Raw genomic sequence first — 19,069 nt, 5'->3', positions numbered from 1 at the left:
GCACTGGAGCAGGTTCAGATACATTCAGGAGCCGGTGCATGCCCAGTACTTGCCAACAGTGCGTAACAGAGATGTGATCGATCGCCCAAACGGATCGATCAGTGGTGAAGAGGATAAAATTTAAAAAAAAAGTAAAAGTAAAAACTTTCCCAAGAACTCCTGTACTTCCCTTTATCCTCGGCTCAGTTTTCAGGCAGAAAATTTTATCGAAAACGGCGGTATCGCCGTATTTCTCCTGAGAAACACGCAAATTTGTCCAGTGAGATAGCTCTTTTAAACTTTGGCCTTTGGTGGGTGGTCACCAAGTAATTTATGTTAAAAATATATGGAATTAACCAAAACGTCAAGAAAGAAAACGTACTTACCTACATTAGTAGAATATCCGCCCGCGACCGGGTGAGCCTTGGTGGTTAATGTCAACATAGACGAAACTGACGTAACTTCTCACCTATTCTTCAGCAATATGTATCAACTTGAGCAGCATATATGAACATGAACGACTGCAAGCATCTAGCAAGAAATTTTTACATTTATCTTAATATGACAACCTCATGTGAACGAGAAATAGTGAAACGGAGTTGTAGCTGCGGAAGTTTGTGATCAAAAACACTGGTCAAAACCCTGTACCAAAGGTATTTATTAATGTATGTAATGAGTTAGGGTAAAAAAAGTCGTTTTTGTGAATTTATAGTCTTGCACCGGTCTTTCTTTCGATGTTATTAATATGTATTTCGTAATGTTTAGACAATTCTAAGACATTTTTCTTCTATGATATTTCCACCGGAAATTAAGGATACCCAAGATATTATTTTTTCAATATTGTTACATGGGCTCAGTCACAAGTTTCGCCCTGTCTTGATTACGTTTGGCGGAGTCTGACACCCCCTCATGCATCGCTCCTCACCTCTGTCTTCACTTCTTAAGCATCTACAATGCATTATGTGGGGGCATGAACAAAGGGGGGTTAGGTTTTGTTGGTTGGTTGGTATTTTATTTGTGATTTATTCGAGAAAAAATCCTACTTTTTCTGTTATGATTGGGAGGGGGGGGGGGTTAATCTCAAAAACTAGTGATTTCCAGCGGAAATGAATATCAAATTTGTTTGAAACTCATCAAATACCATAGGAAAAAACTATTTTTGATATTAAAATAAAGACCGGTGCAATACTACCTACTCCGCCAAAAGTAAACAAGACATGGCAAAACTTGCGACTGAGCGAATGTAATAATATTGAAAAATTAATATCTCGGTTATCCTTAATTTCCGGTGGAAATATCATAGAAGAAAAATTTCTTAAATTCTCTAAACATTACAAAATACATATTAATACAGTAACAGCGAAAGAATGACCGGTGCAAGACTATAAATTGACCGTCGTTTTATACGTAACCGGGAATTCTAATACTAAAATAGTTTTTCCTTGTTTCATCTGTAAAGTGTCCGAGATTAAATTCAGTGTCAGTACACAAGTTTTAAAACTGCGAGCTTTAAGGGAATATTGTACCTGACTGAATTTCCATTTTAGGCTTTAAAACAATTATATTTTGAAGAACCCTTAAAAATAGTTTTGAGTAAAACAGTAGCACCTTTGTTTTACAGCTTTTCCTAAAACAATACAGTGCTGTACTGGAATAGAGACAGTTTTTATAGTAATATAGCCTGACTGTCAGAAATCTCTTTATGCCAGAAGAATTTGATGCACATTCATTGTTTGGCATCTGAAGGTGTCCAGTCAGCCTCACTATTACACTAAATAATTTATGTAGATAGGCTTAAAATAGTGAGATATTATTGTGAGTTGATTGTTTTGCATATAAAAAAAAATTACATTTTGTTAAAAGTGGTCTGAATCAGACCTTGAAATTAAATTCTATATTTCAGGAATAACATCCGATCATCATGCAAGACAATGGACTTGATACAGAGGAAGACAGATTTAAAGACATATTTAAGTACTACAAAAGAAAAAAGCCTCCTCCTGATTGCAGTCTTGTCATTGATGTTAATGAAGATTTTAAGGTGAGAGATACATGATAGATGTACAGTATATTACTGCAGGATCACCAAAAATGCAGCTCCAGACCTGCCAACCTTCAGGACCATGATTCACTCTGGATTTCATGAAGTTCAGGAACCCCTGCTTATATCATCTGATGATCAGATATCCTAATGCTAACCTAACCAAACCTAAATCCCTCTCCCCTCCATTTAGTGCAAGGGTGTTTAATCATCAGGCAAAATAAGCAAAAATTTTTAATCTTTATGAAATCCATCACTCTTTCTCCAGCTACTAGACTGTAAGTGAGGGATTAATCCTGAAATTGTATTGTATAACCCAGCACAAAGCAGACAATTTAGAATCCCCCATGTGAGTTAGTGCTGAGGATGTTGGTCCTGTTATACTGCCAGATTCTGGGGTCACTAATTCTAAGGGGATAACTTAACGCTATTCTTAATTTTAAGGTCGCTGCCACCAGACCCCCTCTGGACAGTATGTAGCTTATTAGGTAGCGGGCAGAGTAAGTTAGGCATTGGGTTGATTTTTCATTGACCAAATCGATAGTGGGAAGAAGGGTGAAACAACATACATGTCTTAACTAATTTATTCCTTATAAAACATATTGCATCCCGTCAAAATACAAGAAGAGTCGCCCTTCCTCAGAAGAACAACCATGATTTTAGTTACACTGCCCCACAACATACGTCTTACATTAATTGCGTGTCATTAACACACTCATTCCTCATAACAATCATTGACCTCCTTACCTCGGTCATTCCTTCTCAGTATAACACCAAACACATCAGTATAACATCACCTGGTACATTACAAAAAGAGTTGGTCTTCATCAGGAGAACAATTATTATTTTCATTACACTTCTCTTGATGAGCAGATGGGATACTTCCCAGGTAATCATACCAGTATTGGTTCTCAAGTATACAGTGATTTTCTCCTATCCTGGGTGGTGATATGTAGGGTATCTACAGACTCACAGTGGAGGTGCATGACCACGGTGAGCAGACGCACCCCCCATGGTGCGTCCCTTACAGGGGAGGTAATGGCTGACGCTCGCGTGGTACCTGTGTTGGGAGAAGGGCTGGGGTTACTGAAAGTAATGCCTGAGGGGCTTTCCTCACCCCACACTAGTACACTATAACTTCACTTTATAACATCAGGCAAGGTTTTAAGATGTAAGAACTGCTTAATAAGTCTTTTTAGGGCTGAATGAAGGACACTGACCTGTGTTGGGAGAAGGGCTGGGGTTACTAAAAGCAATATCCCGCGCTTTTCCCTGACTCGGCCTACAGTTTCCAATTTCTAATTTTCACTTTGAATTCTTATGATTCTCACATCTCCATTTTCCTATCTATTGTGACCTTATGCCTTATAAATACATATTTTAATCCTAAATTACACACTAAGGTAAGGTTCTGGTTTGCTAGTTCCTGGGTAAATGCATTGGGTTATAATATCAATGCGGTATGCCCGAGGCGTTTTAGCGTGGGTATACGCCACACGAGATGACGAGGTGTATTAAGTTCACACCGATGCATACAAGATATTTCCTTTGAAGTATAGTTTCTGAATCATTTCCAACACTTCACATAGGTGTGATACATTTATCTTTTTTCCATATCAATGTTCTTTTATAGTTTCATTGACCACCTGTGGTAGCTATGTTCATTAATCGTTCACAGACGACAATAGAACGACCTTCAAACACGATCTACTTTTAGCCCTTATAGTACACTAATCTGTACTGGTTGGACTCTCCCAACCATCTTATAGATACCTTGAGTTGTCCTTAATGCTATGAGTACATACACTTAATATTATATACCCGTATCTGGGTACAATTCATCAAATACTTCAGTAACATTCAGTAGGTGAGTTATCCTTTATCAACGTTTCCCATTTTCTGAGATTCTACAAGCACGGTGGATTTGAATGTTATGTAGCGTAATATGAATTAAAGGGTTTTTAGGAATGACAATGATGTGTGCAGTACACTGTACCGTTATACAGGCATTTTAGCCGACTCATGATAGTCTTGGGATGTTACATGTGAAACTAATGGTGAAGACTTTTAGCCCTGAGTTGTAGCTGACACCTCCTTGATCAATGACTAGTGTTACAGTGATCAGATATGTTTGTGTTACATAAAGAAGAGATCATCAATGTCTGTCACTTTTGACTTTGTAATTTCTTATGATCTTATAGGGAGGAAGACAAATACCCCCATGTTTCATCACAGAGAAGGACCAGGAACTTGCACAAGAAATAGGACTCTTACTACCATCATCCTGGAAAATATACTCCATAAATTCCCATCCAGGTATATCGAGAATTTGTGTAGAAGTTTTACTTTGTACTGCTGGGTTAGGTTATGTAGGTGACAGCTAACTCACCCCTTAGTAGCTAAGATGTGAGTTTTTTGTTTTGAGTGAGTTTTATGTTTTGCCTAACAAAAGCTTTTTTTTTTTTTTTTCTTTCTTTCTTTCTTTCTTTTGAGGGACATAGACAGCTTGTTTGGGTAGTAGGAGTGTAGGATAACCACACATTGAGTATTATCACTGGGCCAGGACTTGCCAACAACTCACCACTCCCACGATGATCCTCATCATGCATGACTATCTCACTTTTCTACAACCCAGTTCTGTAATAAGATTAAAAAAACCAGAAGAGAAAATGCAGTTGAGTTATATAAGCTGACCTGTGGAGAATGGATAAAGAGGATTGTATACAGTATTGCTGTTTCTGCTCTGAAGTGTTTAAGGATAAATTATTTATGTAAACAATATTTCATTACCTACTTATAAAGCAAATTCTAACAATTCAAACACTGCAAAGCATTTTTTACTTTAATGAAAATAGCATATAATGAGGCTCCTCTTTATGAATATCTTACTTTTATTTTGCAGGTTTATTAATCATCTGTAATCCCTTCACCTGCCAAGGTCAGCTACAGTGGATCAAGAGGTGCTTGAAAGAGTTTCCTTGTGCCACTAACAAGACCAACTTAGCCTCACATGGCATCCAACTGAAAGATTCCACATGGTGGCAACTGACACGTATGTAAGTGGTCCAGTAAGTTATAATTTGTATGTCCTCTTTGTGTATTTGTGCTGAGTAAGTTACCAAATTTCCCTTTTCTTGAATACAATTTGTAACTGGTTATTTTAGAGTACTCTACAGGTATCCCTCGTTTAATGATGGGCATGATGCGTTCCTGAAAATCTAATGCTAAGCAAAATTATCACTCAACTAAGGGTAAGGAATAATAACCATGGAAATGGCATATTGCCATTGTTACATGTAATGAAACTATAAAAGTTGTGGAATAATCATTACAATTCTCTAATGTACAGTAGCTTAGAAATAAGAAAATATAATATAAATCTATAAAATTTAAAAGCATGGGTGTGTATGGGTAGGAAGTGATAGTATACATGGGCTCATGGGGGGCAGTGGACTGTACAGTAAGTGTGTTACTGAGTCCAATTTTGCCATCCAGTAGCACTCAGAGCAGGTGAGGCTGAACTATGATCTATGTCAGGGGTTGGCAACCTTTTGAATACACTGTGCCAGTTTTTAACATTTCTAATGCTCTGCGTGACAACTATAATTTTCATGCATACAGTATTTGAAATACACACAATTACATATGAATGGTAAGATATATAATCAAATACCTGTACTATAAAATGCTCTCACCATTTTAGTGTGATCCCTGTCCCTGCTACCCATTGCTCAGCGTTGCTATGTCGGGAGTATATCTGGGCACCTTAAGTTGCACGCACTCCTTGGAGTGATCAGTTGTAAGTCGGCTGCGATGAGGATTGAGAATATTCTTCATGTGTTAAAATATCTGCTCACATAGATATGTCGATCCAAAGGCTGAAAGCAGTGCGAAGGCAGCCTTCTTCATGCAATAAAATCTCTCTGGTAGTGATGCCCAGCAGCTTAGGATGGAAGCCTCACAGTCATCTCCCTTGGCGACAATAGCCAAACGTGTATATCAATACTCTTCAACAGCAATACTGAACACAATTGCATTTCTTAATGCAACAGTTTGCTGTTCTCTTATATTTGCAGCCATGCCTGATATGCACCTCTCTACTGTCCTGGCTGCAACAGGCATGTCTTTTATCCTTGAGATGATTGTGTATTTGTTTGGTAAATCACTAAATAAAGCTTGAGAGCTGTTGAGAAAGGCTTCCCTTATATATTCCCTATCAATAAATGGTTTTCCATGTTTAGCAATACACAGAAACTTTGTAGCTGGCCACAGTTGCATGATCTTTGTTTGCACTCAGATTTTTCATAATGCTGCTTTGTTTTTCATAGCTGGATACTGCCTTCTTAATTGCTTCAGTCTTGTCTGCATTGTCCTTAAACATTTTCTCATGCTTCGTTTCATAATGTCTCTTTAAACTTGATGTCCGGCAAACAACATTCTCTCAACACAGAGCACACACAGCTCGACCATTCTTCAGAATAAATCCAAAGTATTTTGTCCAGGAGTAGCTTCTGTCACCGCGGCTGAAAGTACACTGACCATGCCTGGTGGTCTGAGTAACCAGCATTGCCACCTAGAAATAGAAACTCCCGCAAAAAAAAAATCTGGTAGATTGAATACTAGTAGAAAGACAGTCGATCTTTAGTGACTAATATCATCTGCTTTCAAGTCACTTAGTGAATGACGTTGTTTTTTGCCCTTCCGGGCTCATCTTCACGTGCCACCACTGCGTGTGTTGTTCACTGCTACCTCTCGGTCAACTAACTACTGTACTTAGACATCATGCTGAAAGTCTCTCAGAAGTCTCAGGAAGGAAGTGGTGTGGGGAATAAAGTCAAAAGAGTGTGGCTATCAAATGGAAAAAAGTTTGGAAATAATACAAAGTTTGAAAACAAACACCGAACTCTCTAGTTTAAGGTAAGCCATGAATAATGTTTCTATGAATATATTATGTGTTTGAGGTGTGTCTGTAGGTGTGAGTGTAATAATGGAATTAATCTAGATTTAGCAAACTAGTTCGCTAAATTGAGCGAAAAGTAATGGACAAAATTCCTTCCGCTAAATTGAGAGTTTGTTATATCGGATTCCTTGAAATCAAGAGTTTACTGTAGTTAAAACCATAATGGGGATAAGCACGTCTTACGTGTGCAGTAGTCGGCACACAAATCTGGGGAGGCAGGAGTGGTGTGGGGGATCTCTCAGCTGTTCACTGTCTCCTGTGTCCCATGTGTAGTGTGGAAGGAACTATTTTTGTACATAAAATATGTATTGTTGTATTTGATGATATGCTATGTATCAATTTTATTGTTTATCACAGCATTTTTTGTAAACAAAGCAGTCACTGATGGCAGACTTGCAAATAAATTACTTCAGTTGCATTCAGGGTATTAAGACTAAATTCAAATTTTATAAAACAGGATTACAACTTTTTTAGTTTCCTTACATGTAACAAAGGCAACATGCCATCTCACAGGCCACCTCATCCCCAGCTTTTCCCCCATCATAGTAGTCAAACTATTGATCAGCCAAGTTTTGACCTAACATTAAACGAGAAACTGTGTTAAAAATTGTATACTACCGGCATAGCTAAACTGAATTATCGTTTGAATTAACACTAAACAAGGGATACGTATATTCTGTTATATTAAGCGCTACTTACCTTGGTTTAAGTGTTATATCCTGAATACAGTAACAAGTTTGCTACATATTACATAATTCTCAAATACACTTTGCTTGACAGATGATTCTATCTCTGCGCTATAAGAATTGAAGTTAGATTATTCAAATATATAAGACCCAACTGAGCAAAATGAGAAGCAGAGAGAATTCATGAAGGTTGCTTTCATCCCAAAGTACAGTACACTCAACCCACTGGCTCTTCATGTGGGGATCCCTTTAGAACATGTGTTTTAAGGGTGCTTAATATACTGTATTGTACTGTACATCATATAAAAATTTGATTTATTTTTCTGTTATTTATTGTCTTTACTATTTCTGGTCTATAGTGCACAGTGTAATATACAAAATATTCTTAAAGCACTTTAGGCTTTATATATTATTATACTTTCAAATATCAGAAAGCCTTGAGCATAATAAGGAGCAATTGTTGAGGATTTGTGCTTTCAATTTTCAGGAAATATAAGTGTTAACAGAGGATGTCACGTCTAGGGATAAAACAATACCATGATATCTTCTGGAGATTAGATCTTGTCTTTAATATGGTGGATTTTCTTACAACTTCACCCTTGCCAATTTTTCCTCCTATGCTCTTCCTTTAAGGTCCCTAGCAAACATTATTACAATTCTTTCTATGTTATTTGTTTATGAAGCTGTGTTAAGCTGCTAACTTCAGTTTCCAACCTCCCTTCTCCTCGTCTGTTCTTTTAATTATTCACTATTTGCAGGACTGAAGGAAGAGAAAGTGGGTTACAGAAGAAGCTTCGTTGGGTGACACTTGGATATCACCACAACTGGGACACTAAGGTGCAGTAATCACAACATTAACTTACACAGTAAACCCTCACACTTCCAGACCTCTCACATCTGGATTTCGGTTGGTCTGGACTGACGTGCGGATGTGGCAAATTCCTATCCAGTCTCTTTCTCTCAGTCCATATGCCATGTTTAATCCCCTGCTACTAAAATGGACCCAGTCCGCATCTCCCGCCACTAGTCACAGCGCGTGTCCCTCCTCAGTCTCACTTGTAGTGTCGGTCTGTACATACCATCTTGCTCCCTCTTGATCGTGCCCTTTTGTTGTTCCTTGTGCTATTTTGTCTGAATTCTTGTGTCTTGTGACTGTTCTGCAGTGATGACACCCAAAAGGAAGCGCACGCAGCTTACTGTAGCTAAGAAGCTGGAGTTGTTACAGAAGTTAGAGAGTAGTTGGTCTGTAGCGAGATGCTGTAGCGAATATGGCGTCGCTAAGCAAACGGTGTCTAATATACGAAAGGCTAAGTGTTCCCTGCAGTCATTTGCAATGAAATATAGGCCTGATTCTTCAACCTCCAAGACAACTGTTGGAGGCCGCAAGCTGATAAGAGTAGCGCAAGATCAAAGACTGGAAGATGCTGTGTTCAAATGGAAATCACAGCACCGTTCAAGTGGTGTGGCTGTGTGAGGTGTTGAGATGCAAATGGCTGAAGTTAGCTACACACCTTGGCATATCTAACTTTAATGCTTCTGATGGTTGGCTATGGAGGTTTAGGAGGAGGCATGGGATTGTCAAACAAGGTCTGTGGGGAAGCTGCAAGTGCCCCAACCGAGGAGATCGAGCCATTTCATATGATGTTGACTGAATTGATTGCTCGAGAAGGCCTGCTCTTTTCACAGGTGTATAACGCAGATGAGACAGGGCTTTTTTGGAGATTGTTACCTGAGAATACCCAGGCCCTGGCAAAGGAACACTCAACACGTATGAGTAAACTGGATAAGGTTTGTTTTTCTGTGATGTGTGTTGCCAATGCTTACGGCATGCACCGCTTAACTCCTGTTATTGTAGGAAAGGCTAAGCATCCTCGTGCTATCAAGGACATAATGGATCATCTGCATGTCCATTATTATGCCAGTGCCAAGGCCTGTTTTATGGCAGCTATCTTTAAAGACTTCTTTTTTAAGCACGCCTGCACTGAGATACACCGTTATCAGATTGACATCTTGAAGATTCCTGCCTATCGTGTTAAGGCCATCATTCTACTTGATAATGCACCATTTCACCCTGATGTCCGTGAGCTTGTTAGTGATGATGGCATGATATGGTGCATTTTCCTTCTTGCCAATGCAACATCATTAATCTAGCCAATGGATCAAGGCATAATTTATGCATCAGAGAGGATATATAGAAGGAAGTTTTTGCAAGAAATCATGGTTGTGTTGGAGGATGAAGTCGATAAAAACGAGGACACAAGAGGCCAGTGCACTCTACAGAACCTCCGGAAGCATGACATCAAGGCTGCCATCTTCAACTGGGCAGTAGAGTGGAAGGATGTGAAGGTACTGACGCTTTCAAACGGCTGGAAGAAGTTGCTTCAAGGTGTAGATCATGTGGGTGATTTTGAGGGATTTGAGATGGCTGACTACCACCATAATTTGAAGAAGGCTGGTGGGAACACGATTACTGAAGAAAATGTCTTGGAATGGCTTCACAGTGATGAAGGTGATCCCAGCTTCCAGCTGATGACTGAGTTGGAGATATCAGCTTCCTGTACAGCCCCCTGCACGGCTGTTCGGGCAGGATTGGACACTGCTATTGAGTATCTGCATGCCAATACAAATGACCCTGAGCTACTACATTACTACTCCCACCTTCGTGAGTTGAGGGACGTGATATGCAGACTAATAAGCAGACTAAGATTGACCCCTTCTTCCGTCCTAAAACCCCCGTCAATCTCAGCAGGACTCCTCCCTCTACTTCTCTCTCCTCTTCTGTATCTTTGTCTCCACCCACACCGTCGCCTCTACCATCAGACATTACAGAACACTTGCTGTCTGATGAAGATGACTAAACAGTCAAAAGTCCCATTATACGATCACAGCAAAACACAAACTCCAGCATCTCTCACCAAAAGGTTAGCAATACAATATATTACTGTATTAAATTTAAAAGAAGGTAAGTTAAAATGACTAACATGTCAGCGCGCGGGACACAGGTGCTCGAGGAGGCGGGAAACATGAACAGAGTTGTCAATTGTTGTTTGTGGGAATACTAATTCATTTACTTTAGTAATGATACAATGTTTCTTATTATGTTATTGTTGGAAAAGGCATGTCTTATATAAATCACTGTGCCCATCACCATTTTCAAATTAGACTTCAAGATATGTATTTCTCCCATACGTACGCCTGGCAAAGGGAACGAGTAAGGGGAGTGCGTGACCGCTAGATAGTGTGTCGTCTGCTGGGCCAAGCTGTGAGGTGTTATCGTTATTTTCCACTCATATTTTTGGTTCGATACATTTAACTTTCTTCATTTATTTTTACTCAGTTACGTGCACACACCATCCTACATATATATATTTTGAAAAAGGTACAAGAAATAATTGTCCTAAGGGCAAACACATAATGGGAGGAGAGCGCAGAGTGAAGGGGTTGGGGGAATGTTGCTAGGGAATCAGCATCCCAGCTGATTTGTTATTATGGTGAAGCAGGGAGTGTATGCAAATGGCGACTGTGTTAATACAATAAGTCCTCACTTAACGTCGGGGTTACTCTCCTAAAAACGCGAGGTTATACGAAACAACTTTAAGAGGATAAATTTTCCCCATAAGAAATAGATAAAATATGGGAGTTACGTTCCTGAGCCTACCTTTGCCCCATGAAATACATTACATATACAGAAAATCATTGCCATTTCTATAGAAAATAGTGCATACATATACATCTACTAAGTTTGTATTGATACTCACCAATGGGCAGAGGTGGTAAAGCGAGTGTGTGGTAGGTAGTGAAGCAGAGGAGGAGTATGGCTGGAGGGGAGGAGGAGGGTGGGAGCGAAGGAGGGTGGGTGGAGCAGAGGAGGAGGGTGGTGAGTCACTAAGACTGCGACGAGCCAAGAGAGCATAGCGGGTCCAGACAAGAGCGGGTGATGCGCCGTAAAAAGTAGTCCCCAACGACGCAAAATAACTCAGTATCAGATCACCGGGACGTTAAACGAATTTTGGGTCTCTAAACATTAGCGACATAGTACCGAAACAACATTAAGTGGGACGACGTTAAGTGCGGACTTACTGTATATCATTTGGCTTTTATTACTGGCTTGTCAATAGTATTTGTTGTTGTAACTTATTTATTGGTACAGGTATTATATTTATTCATTCCGCTCATTTCCTGGTATTGTTTATATTATTTTAAGAAAACTATTGTTACAGGAGGAAAATACAGGTACACACACGTTTTTTCCTAAATACTCACTGCTAAATAGGGGATGCATCTTATATGCCGTAAAATACAGTTTGGTGTTTTTATATCGTTATATATTGTTTTTATACATTTAGCACATTCGCCGGAAGATATGAACAATCGACTTTTTCGAACAGGTGGTCTCTCCTATTATTATTATTATTATTATTACTCGTATCAATAAAGTCCATGTACAATACTGTACAGTATTATGATTATCGTTAACTCATATTCGTCCCCTGGTTCATCCGGACATTTGTCACATCCAGATATCCTCTCCCCCCTAATTTTCCAGAAGTGTGATGGTTTACTGTATGCCCCATGCAATATAGTGTAAAAGGAGGTTTTATACTCTGTTCTCCATCTGTCTGTTCTGGGCTTCTGCTTGAATTTTTTTTTATGTTGCTCTCTTTATGTGTAGGGGGTAAGTAATTTACTTTTATTTATTTATTTATTTATTTATTTATTTATTTTATTCTACTTATTTCTATGTTTTTTATCTTCTAATTAATCTTTTCCAAATACTTACGGTATGTCTTTCAGTTTCTTGTACTACTCCTATAATAATGTGACCTTTTATGGGTTAAGCACTGTTATATCAGTAAACGTCAATAATAACAGTAAATCCAGTGAAATACGGCAGAGAGGGAGGAGAGTTACAAGAGCAGACAACGCTCATCTAGCGGTCACTCACTCCCCTTACTCGCAACCGTTGCCAAGTGTATGATCGAAATACAGTGGTCCCTCGGTTAACGAACAGTCCAATTAACGAAATTTTGGTTAACGAATTAGCTCCCATAAGGATTTTCAGTTCAATTAACGAAAGTCTTACGAGAAACACGTTTCGTTGTGAGCATCAGCTGATCGGCTAGTCCACCAATACAGTAATCGGTTCTGTTTACATTCATTTCCAGTGGAGTTAACATATTGATAATATATACAGTACAGGGAACTAGTTTTTGTGCGCCCATTAGCCGCTTGACTCACCCGCCAAAGTTTCTCTGCTTAACTTTGTTTACAGTGGAGGAAACATTGAGTTTGCTGGTCTCCTGAATATTTTTACATTTTTATATTAAAATTATTGGTCATTCTGAAATTTAGTTAAAATATTGATAATATATAGTGCAGTGCAGTGTTGATTTAAATGAAATAATCTTTAATTACAGCTAGTGAACTTAAAATTTTATTGGTGAAATTACTGCATCAAGCATGGGTGAAAAAGATGATTCCTCTCAGTGTTCCTCTCCAAAAAGGAGAAAGGATTCTCATGTTAGAGAATCTGTCAGTCCAGAGGTTCCTGGCATTATTATGGAAGGTGACTGTCACCTTCCAAGAAGCATTAAAATGCTTCTCTTCTTCCTTCTCCTCCACCCCCACTTCCTTCTCTTCTCCTTTCTCCTCCTCCACCCTTCACTTCTAATTCCCATCATCATCATCAACCAGGAGCCTTCTACATACACACCTCAAAGTAAGTGTACTTTACTGCATTTTGTTTATACTGTACTTTGTATGTACTTTTCTGTGAGTTGGAACCAATTACCCAATATCCCATTGAAATAGTAGATTCGGTTAACGAACGACTCTGTGGAACCAATTGTGTTCATTAACCTAGGGACCACTGTAAGTATAAGAGAATTGCAAGTTTTGTAGTCTTAATTTGGAAATGGTGACGGGCACAGTGATAAACAAATTATATAAACTATGCATTTACCTACGATAACATATTAAGAAACATTGTACCTATCATTACAAGAGTGAAGAAAATACAGTCTATCCTCCACTTACAATGGGGTTCCGTTCCGACGACCAGGTCATAAGTCGATTTAGTCGTAAGTAAACCGACGAAAATAATACATAGTACAGTAAAACCTCCGATATCAACGATTCGACCAACAACTTGTCATATTTAAAACCTTAGCTAATTTAGGACCCAATTCAATTTACGTCCTTATTTCATTCGTATTTACGATCAAAATATAATAAAAATAAAATAAAATTACATTTCCATATAAATAACTAAATCCCGATATGTATAATAAAAAAAATAAATTACTGTAAAAAAATGAAGAGTGCTCTGCACAAAGAAGCTGCCTGGCTAATGAGTGGCAAACAACCGTTTTCACGCAGCTTTTTTTTTTTTTTTTTTTTTACTGCAATTAGCCCACCCGGACACAGGTCAAACGACCCACAACGGGGCCTGGGGGGCGAAAAAAAGAACAGAAAGAAATTGAAAATAAAGAAGAAAAAGGTTATACAGTGGTCCCTCGGTTAACGAGCACAATTCGTTCCAGAAGGTTGCTCGTTAACCGAAACCATTGTTTCAATGGGTTTTTGGGTAATTGGTTCCAGCTCACCGAAAATTACATACAAACTAAAAATAAATACAGTAAAGTACACTTACTTTGAGGTGTGCAAGTAGAAGGTTCCTGGTTGATGATGATGATGATGGAAATTAGAATGGGGGTGGAGGAAAAGGGAGAAGAGAAGGCATTGGGGTGGAAGAGAAGTCACCCCATGCTGCCATTTCACCCATAAAATTTTAGTTCACTTGGTGTAATTCAAGATTATTTTCTTTAAATCAACACTGCACTGCGTTATATATTATCAATATGTAAAATATATTTCAAAATGACCAATAATTTGACTGGAAACACAGAAAAAAGCATTTATGTTCAAGAGTCTCAAACAAGATGTTCCTTCCTCTGAAATGGTAAACAAACTGACGGCAAGCTTGGTGTGTTGAGTGGCTGTTTAGCGCGCAAAAAACTAGTTTCCTGCACATCAATTAGGTTCAATAATTGTTGAAATGACTAAAAAATTTAATATAAAACTTTTAAAATTATTGAATAGTACAACCTTCTTGATATTTACTAAAATGGTAAGGAATTTAAGCCCTAAAACTGATTACTGTATTGGCGGACTAATACTACAGCTGGTGGGCAGCCAAATGCAGGCGAAAACATGTTGGGAAAAATTCGTAAGGAATTCGTTAACCGAGGGATTGCTCGTTAACCGAAGTGAAGAATCTTATGGAAGGTAATTCGTTAACCGAGGTGTTCGTTAACCGAGGGATCACTGTACTGTGCTAATCTACACCATGAAGATGCCGGAAAACCAGCTTTTTAAAGTGAGACAGATTGTATAAGTATGGAACAGGAGCAGGAGAAAAACTTTCTCAGGTTTCTTACAGCATTTTTGCATCCCTATTCAACATGAGCCAGTGAGCAAGTGATGGTAGTGTTGGTTCAAAAGCTAATAGAAAGTGTATAAGCTTAGCCGAGAAACTAGATGTGTTAAAACGATATGAAAAAGGTGAGAGGTCTGTGGATATTATATGGAACAAGCAGAACAGAACAAAGCATTAAAATTTAAATAAACACAAATGACCTCTACATAAAGATGTATACAGTAATGAGAAAAGAAAGCAGCTGTGCAAGGTTCTTTCGACAGCTTTGTTATTCGAAGGCCTAAACCATCAACTTCAGCTACACCGTCAAATTCAGCATCATAAGCAGCTTCAACATCAACTTCAGGTTCAGTAACAGTTTCAGCAACAGCTTTACAGAGCTACAGCTTCAGCCAGAGTTGAACCTGATGACTTCATCATCTGAGTAAAAACTCTCACAATGTTCATTGGTTTATTAGTAGAATTTTTTTTTTACATTCGTAAATATTATTTAAAACATATATGAACAGTAAATAAGTGTTGCTTTCATATTCAATGAAGAGAAATGACAATGTGTTTTCACATGTATGCACTTACTGTTCATACGTTGGCGTTCCCAATCGTCTCGGCTTATTTCTTTACCATTAGTGGTTAGCTGAATGAAAGTGTCTGGCATTAGCCAATTAAAATTTTATAAGTGGCATATCCATTGTGAAGGGGTTAAATCCAAAATCCAGGCATGAATTATTAGCAATTTTGAAATGTTTTAAAATGTGAAATTTTTTTAAGCCAGTACATTGTACTATACGTATTGTTTCACAGGAATACAGTGAGGATCTGCGAGGGGAAATGCCACCCAGTTTGGTAAAATTGTGTAGTGTTGTTTCAAAAGTTCTGGGTTTTGAAGAATTCAGAGCTGAGGCAGCCATCATCAATTATTACCATCAAGACTCAACACTAGCAGCACACACGGACCACTCAGAGCCATATGATGCAGCTCCTCTCTTCTCATTTAGGTGAGGTTTTCTTAGATTGGAGAAATAAGTACAGTACAGTATTATGGCATATGAACCTTATGTAGCTACATTACTTTTTTGTACATCTTCCAGTTATTAAATTCTTCCCTTTTATTCATGTGTCTACCAATTTTTCCTTGCTAGGACCTTCAGAATTGAAGATACTGGAACCCTGCATATAATTCCCTTGCCTCTCTGTCAGCAGTTCTATGTGTGCTCAATAGTTTCACACCTGGTTAAGATATTTAAATGAAACGGGTATGTTTTTACATTACAGGTTGGGTATCCTTTATCCAAAATTCCCAAGTCCGAAATGCTCTGAAATCCTAAACCTATTTCATATTCATGGTAGATAATAAACCGAATATGGCATATATCATAGTTTTTACTAGGGTAAGTATGTATGTGTAATGAATAAAGGAAAGACACAGGCTGCTTAACACCTCAGAGTCAGGCGTCATGGCGATGCCAAACATACAGTAGTGATTGCTTACCTTTCTGGATCTTTAGTGTGCATCTTATCATATATTTTATACCCCAAATGATGAAATTATACTTTCATAAAACTACCTGCAGAATATAATATGTATCCATATGCTGTAAATGAAATATAAATGAATTGTGCATAGACTTGGGCCTCGTCCCTGCTGGGTGAGCTACCGCATTATACAGGTTTCTGTATACAGGATATTGGTATTCCAAAATCCAAAAATATACCAAATCCGAGACCCTTAAGGTCCCAAGCATTTCGGATAAAGGATACCCAACCTGTACTACCAAAGGATGAATCATAAGTGGAATTATTACACAAGCTTGGTGTCAAGGTTAGTGATCTCTAAATTTGCACATCTTGCAGGGCCCATCAAGTGTGGACAGTAAAATTAAATTACAGGTACAGTGATCCTCGGTTAACGAGCGCCTCGGTTAACGAATTACTTCCATAAGATTCTTAACTTCGGTTAACTAGCATTCCCTTGATTAACGAATTCCTTACGAGCGCCCCTCAACATGTTTTCGCTTGCACACTAGCTGTCGTATTAGTCCGCCAATACAGTAATCGGTTCTAGGGCTTAAATTCCTTACTATTTTAGTAAATATCACGAAGTTTGTACTTATTCAATAATTTTAAAAGTCTTATATTAAAATTTTTAGTCATTTCAACAATTATTTAACATAATTTAAGTACAGGGAAACTAGTTTTTAGTGCCCCAAACAGCCTGTCAACACACCATACAGGCGTCAGTCTCTGTGTCTTTTCAGTGGAGGTAACATCTTGCTTCAGACTCTCTTCAACATAAACGCTTTTTTTCTGTGTTTCCAGTCAAATTATTGGTCATTCTGAAGTTTATTTTACATATTGACAATATATAATGCAGTGCAGTGTTGATTTAAAGAAAATAATCTTGAATTACACCAAGTGAACTAAAATTTTATGGGTGAAATGGCAGCATGGGGTGACTTCTCTTCCACCCCAATGCCTTCACCTTCTCCCTTCTCCTCCACCCCCACTTCCTTCTCTTCTCCCTTCTCCTCCTCCACCTCCCACTTCAAATTCACATCAGCATCATCATCCAGGAGCCTTCTACATACAGTACACACCTCAAAGTAGGTGTACTTTACTACCTTTTTTGTTGACTTTAGGCAATTTTCGGTGAGCTGGAACCAATTACCCAAAAACCTATTGAAACAATGGTTTCGATTAACGAGCAACATTTTGGAACGAATTGTGCTCGTTAACCGAGGGACCACTGTACAGTAATGCATGTTATGAGAAGTATAAATAATTTATTTGTTTTGACATTTAGTTAATTGTAGGTTTTTGTTGTTGTTGTTTTTCTCAAAAATTTTCCACATGAAATTTAATCACTTTTATCGACTGACAGCTTTGGGCAGAGTGCAGTCTTCCTCATTGGAGGTCCAACAAAAGCAACAAAACCTTCAGCAATTCATCTTCACAGTGGTGATGTAATGGTCATGTCAGGAACTTCACGTCAAGCATATCATGCTGTCCCGAGAATAGTTCTGGTTGAAGAGGAACCTTGGAATGCAGAACAGATCAAACAAGACGAATGTGAAGGAAAGGTAGACATTTCTGATAACCAAGAAAGCACCATCATATGGAATAATGATGTGGGAGCGAGTGGCTCTTCAGAGGGAAGTGTTTCAAAAGTAGTAATCCTTAATGAAGAATGCCTAGTTAAAGAAAGTACATGGAATAAAAACTTTGTTTTCAATAAAGACAAAACTGTTTCACATGTCAAAAGAAGAAAATGTGAAGATGTGAGTAACAGTAGTGATATTGTAGACTTGTTAAATTATGTCAAAAGTAATAGAATCAATATGAATGTGAGGCAGGTACTAATGCCTTCCATGCACAGTCTACCCAGATAGCTAATCTATATTTTCCCTCGGTATAAAATACAGTACTGTACTGTGTTTAATGGTTGACGCTGAAAGTAAGTGCAGTATGTATTGTACATAAATAGTAGTGTTTTTCTGAGATATCCTTTTTGCTTAAATTTTTTTATCCCAGAACTGTTGTCTGTCCAACACTAACTTTGTGCCAGATATCCAGACAAATTACTTCTAGTATTGTATAATGCAATTTAGATAAAATAATTGTTGGTTTAATTTTTAATATTACTACCCAGAAGTTTTCTATTGAGAGTCTGCCGCTGTTATCTGTAGTAAGAGTTTGAAAAAGATTGTTTTCAGTTCTAATTTATAATGGATTTAAAAAATATGTATATATTTTTTTTGGAGTACCGCTTAATCAAAATTCTAGGGGGAACCTTCCTGAGTTTTATAAATGAATGCTGGAATTACCCAAAAGATTATCACTTTTTAATTGTCTCAAGTTAGTCAATATCAGTTGACATATTGAGGTGGTTTGTTGCTTTTATTTACTAGTTAAGTATTATAATACCAACTTTTTGTACTGCTGTATAATAAAATACAAAGCTAAACATT

General features: G+C 38.0%; 1 protein-coding gene across 1 annotated transcript; it reads left to right on the top strand.

Annotated features, from left to right (window-relative positions):
- The first annotated feature begins 285 nt into the window (after window positions 1–285).
- Window positions 286–19,069, top strand: LOC121878576 (nucleic acid dioxygenase ALKBH1-like). The gene is made up of 7 exons (XM_042384915.1): window positions 286–632; window positions 1,883–2,020; window positions 4,222–4,336; window positions 4,923–5,076; window positions 8,425–8,503; window positions 15,906–16,099; window positions 17,983–19,069. The coding sequence occupies exons 2-7, from the start codon at window positions 1,901–1,903 to the stop codon at window positions 18,488–18,490; spliced, it is 1,170 nt and encodes a 389-aa protein (XP_042240849.1). The 5' UTR covers window positions 286–632; window positions 1,883–1,900; the 3' UTR covers window positions 18,491–19,069.

This window comes from Homarus americanus, unplaced genomic scaffold, assembly GCF_018991925.1.
Source record: "Homarus americanus isolate GMGI-L3 unplaced genomic scaffold, GMGI_Hamer_2.0 scaffold55743, whole genome shotgun sequence".
In the NCBI taxonomy this organism is placed as follows: domain Eukaryota; kingdom Metazoa; phylum Arthropoda; class Malacostraca; order Decapoda; family Nephropidae; genus Homarus; species Homarus americanus.
Note: the sequence above shows the minus strand (reverse complement) of the source record. Positions and strands in the feature narration are given on the sequence as shown.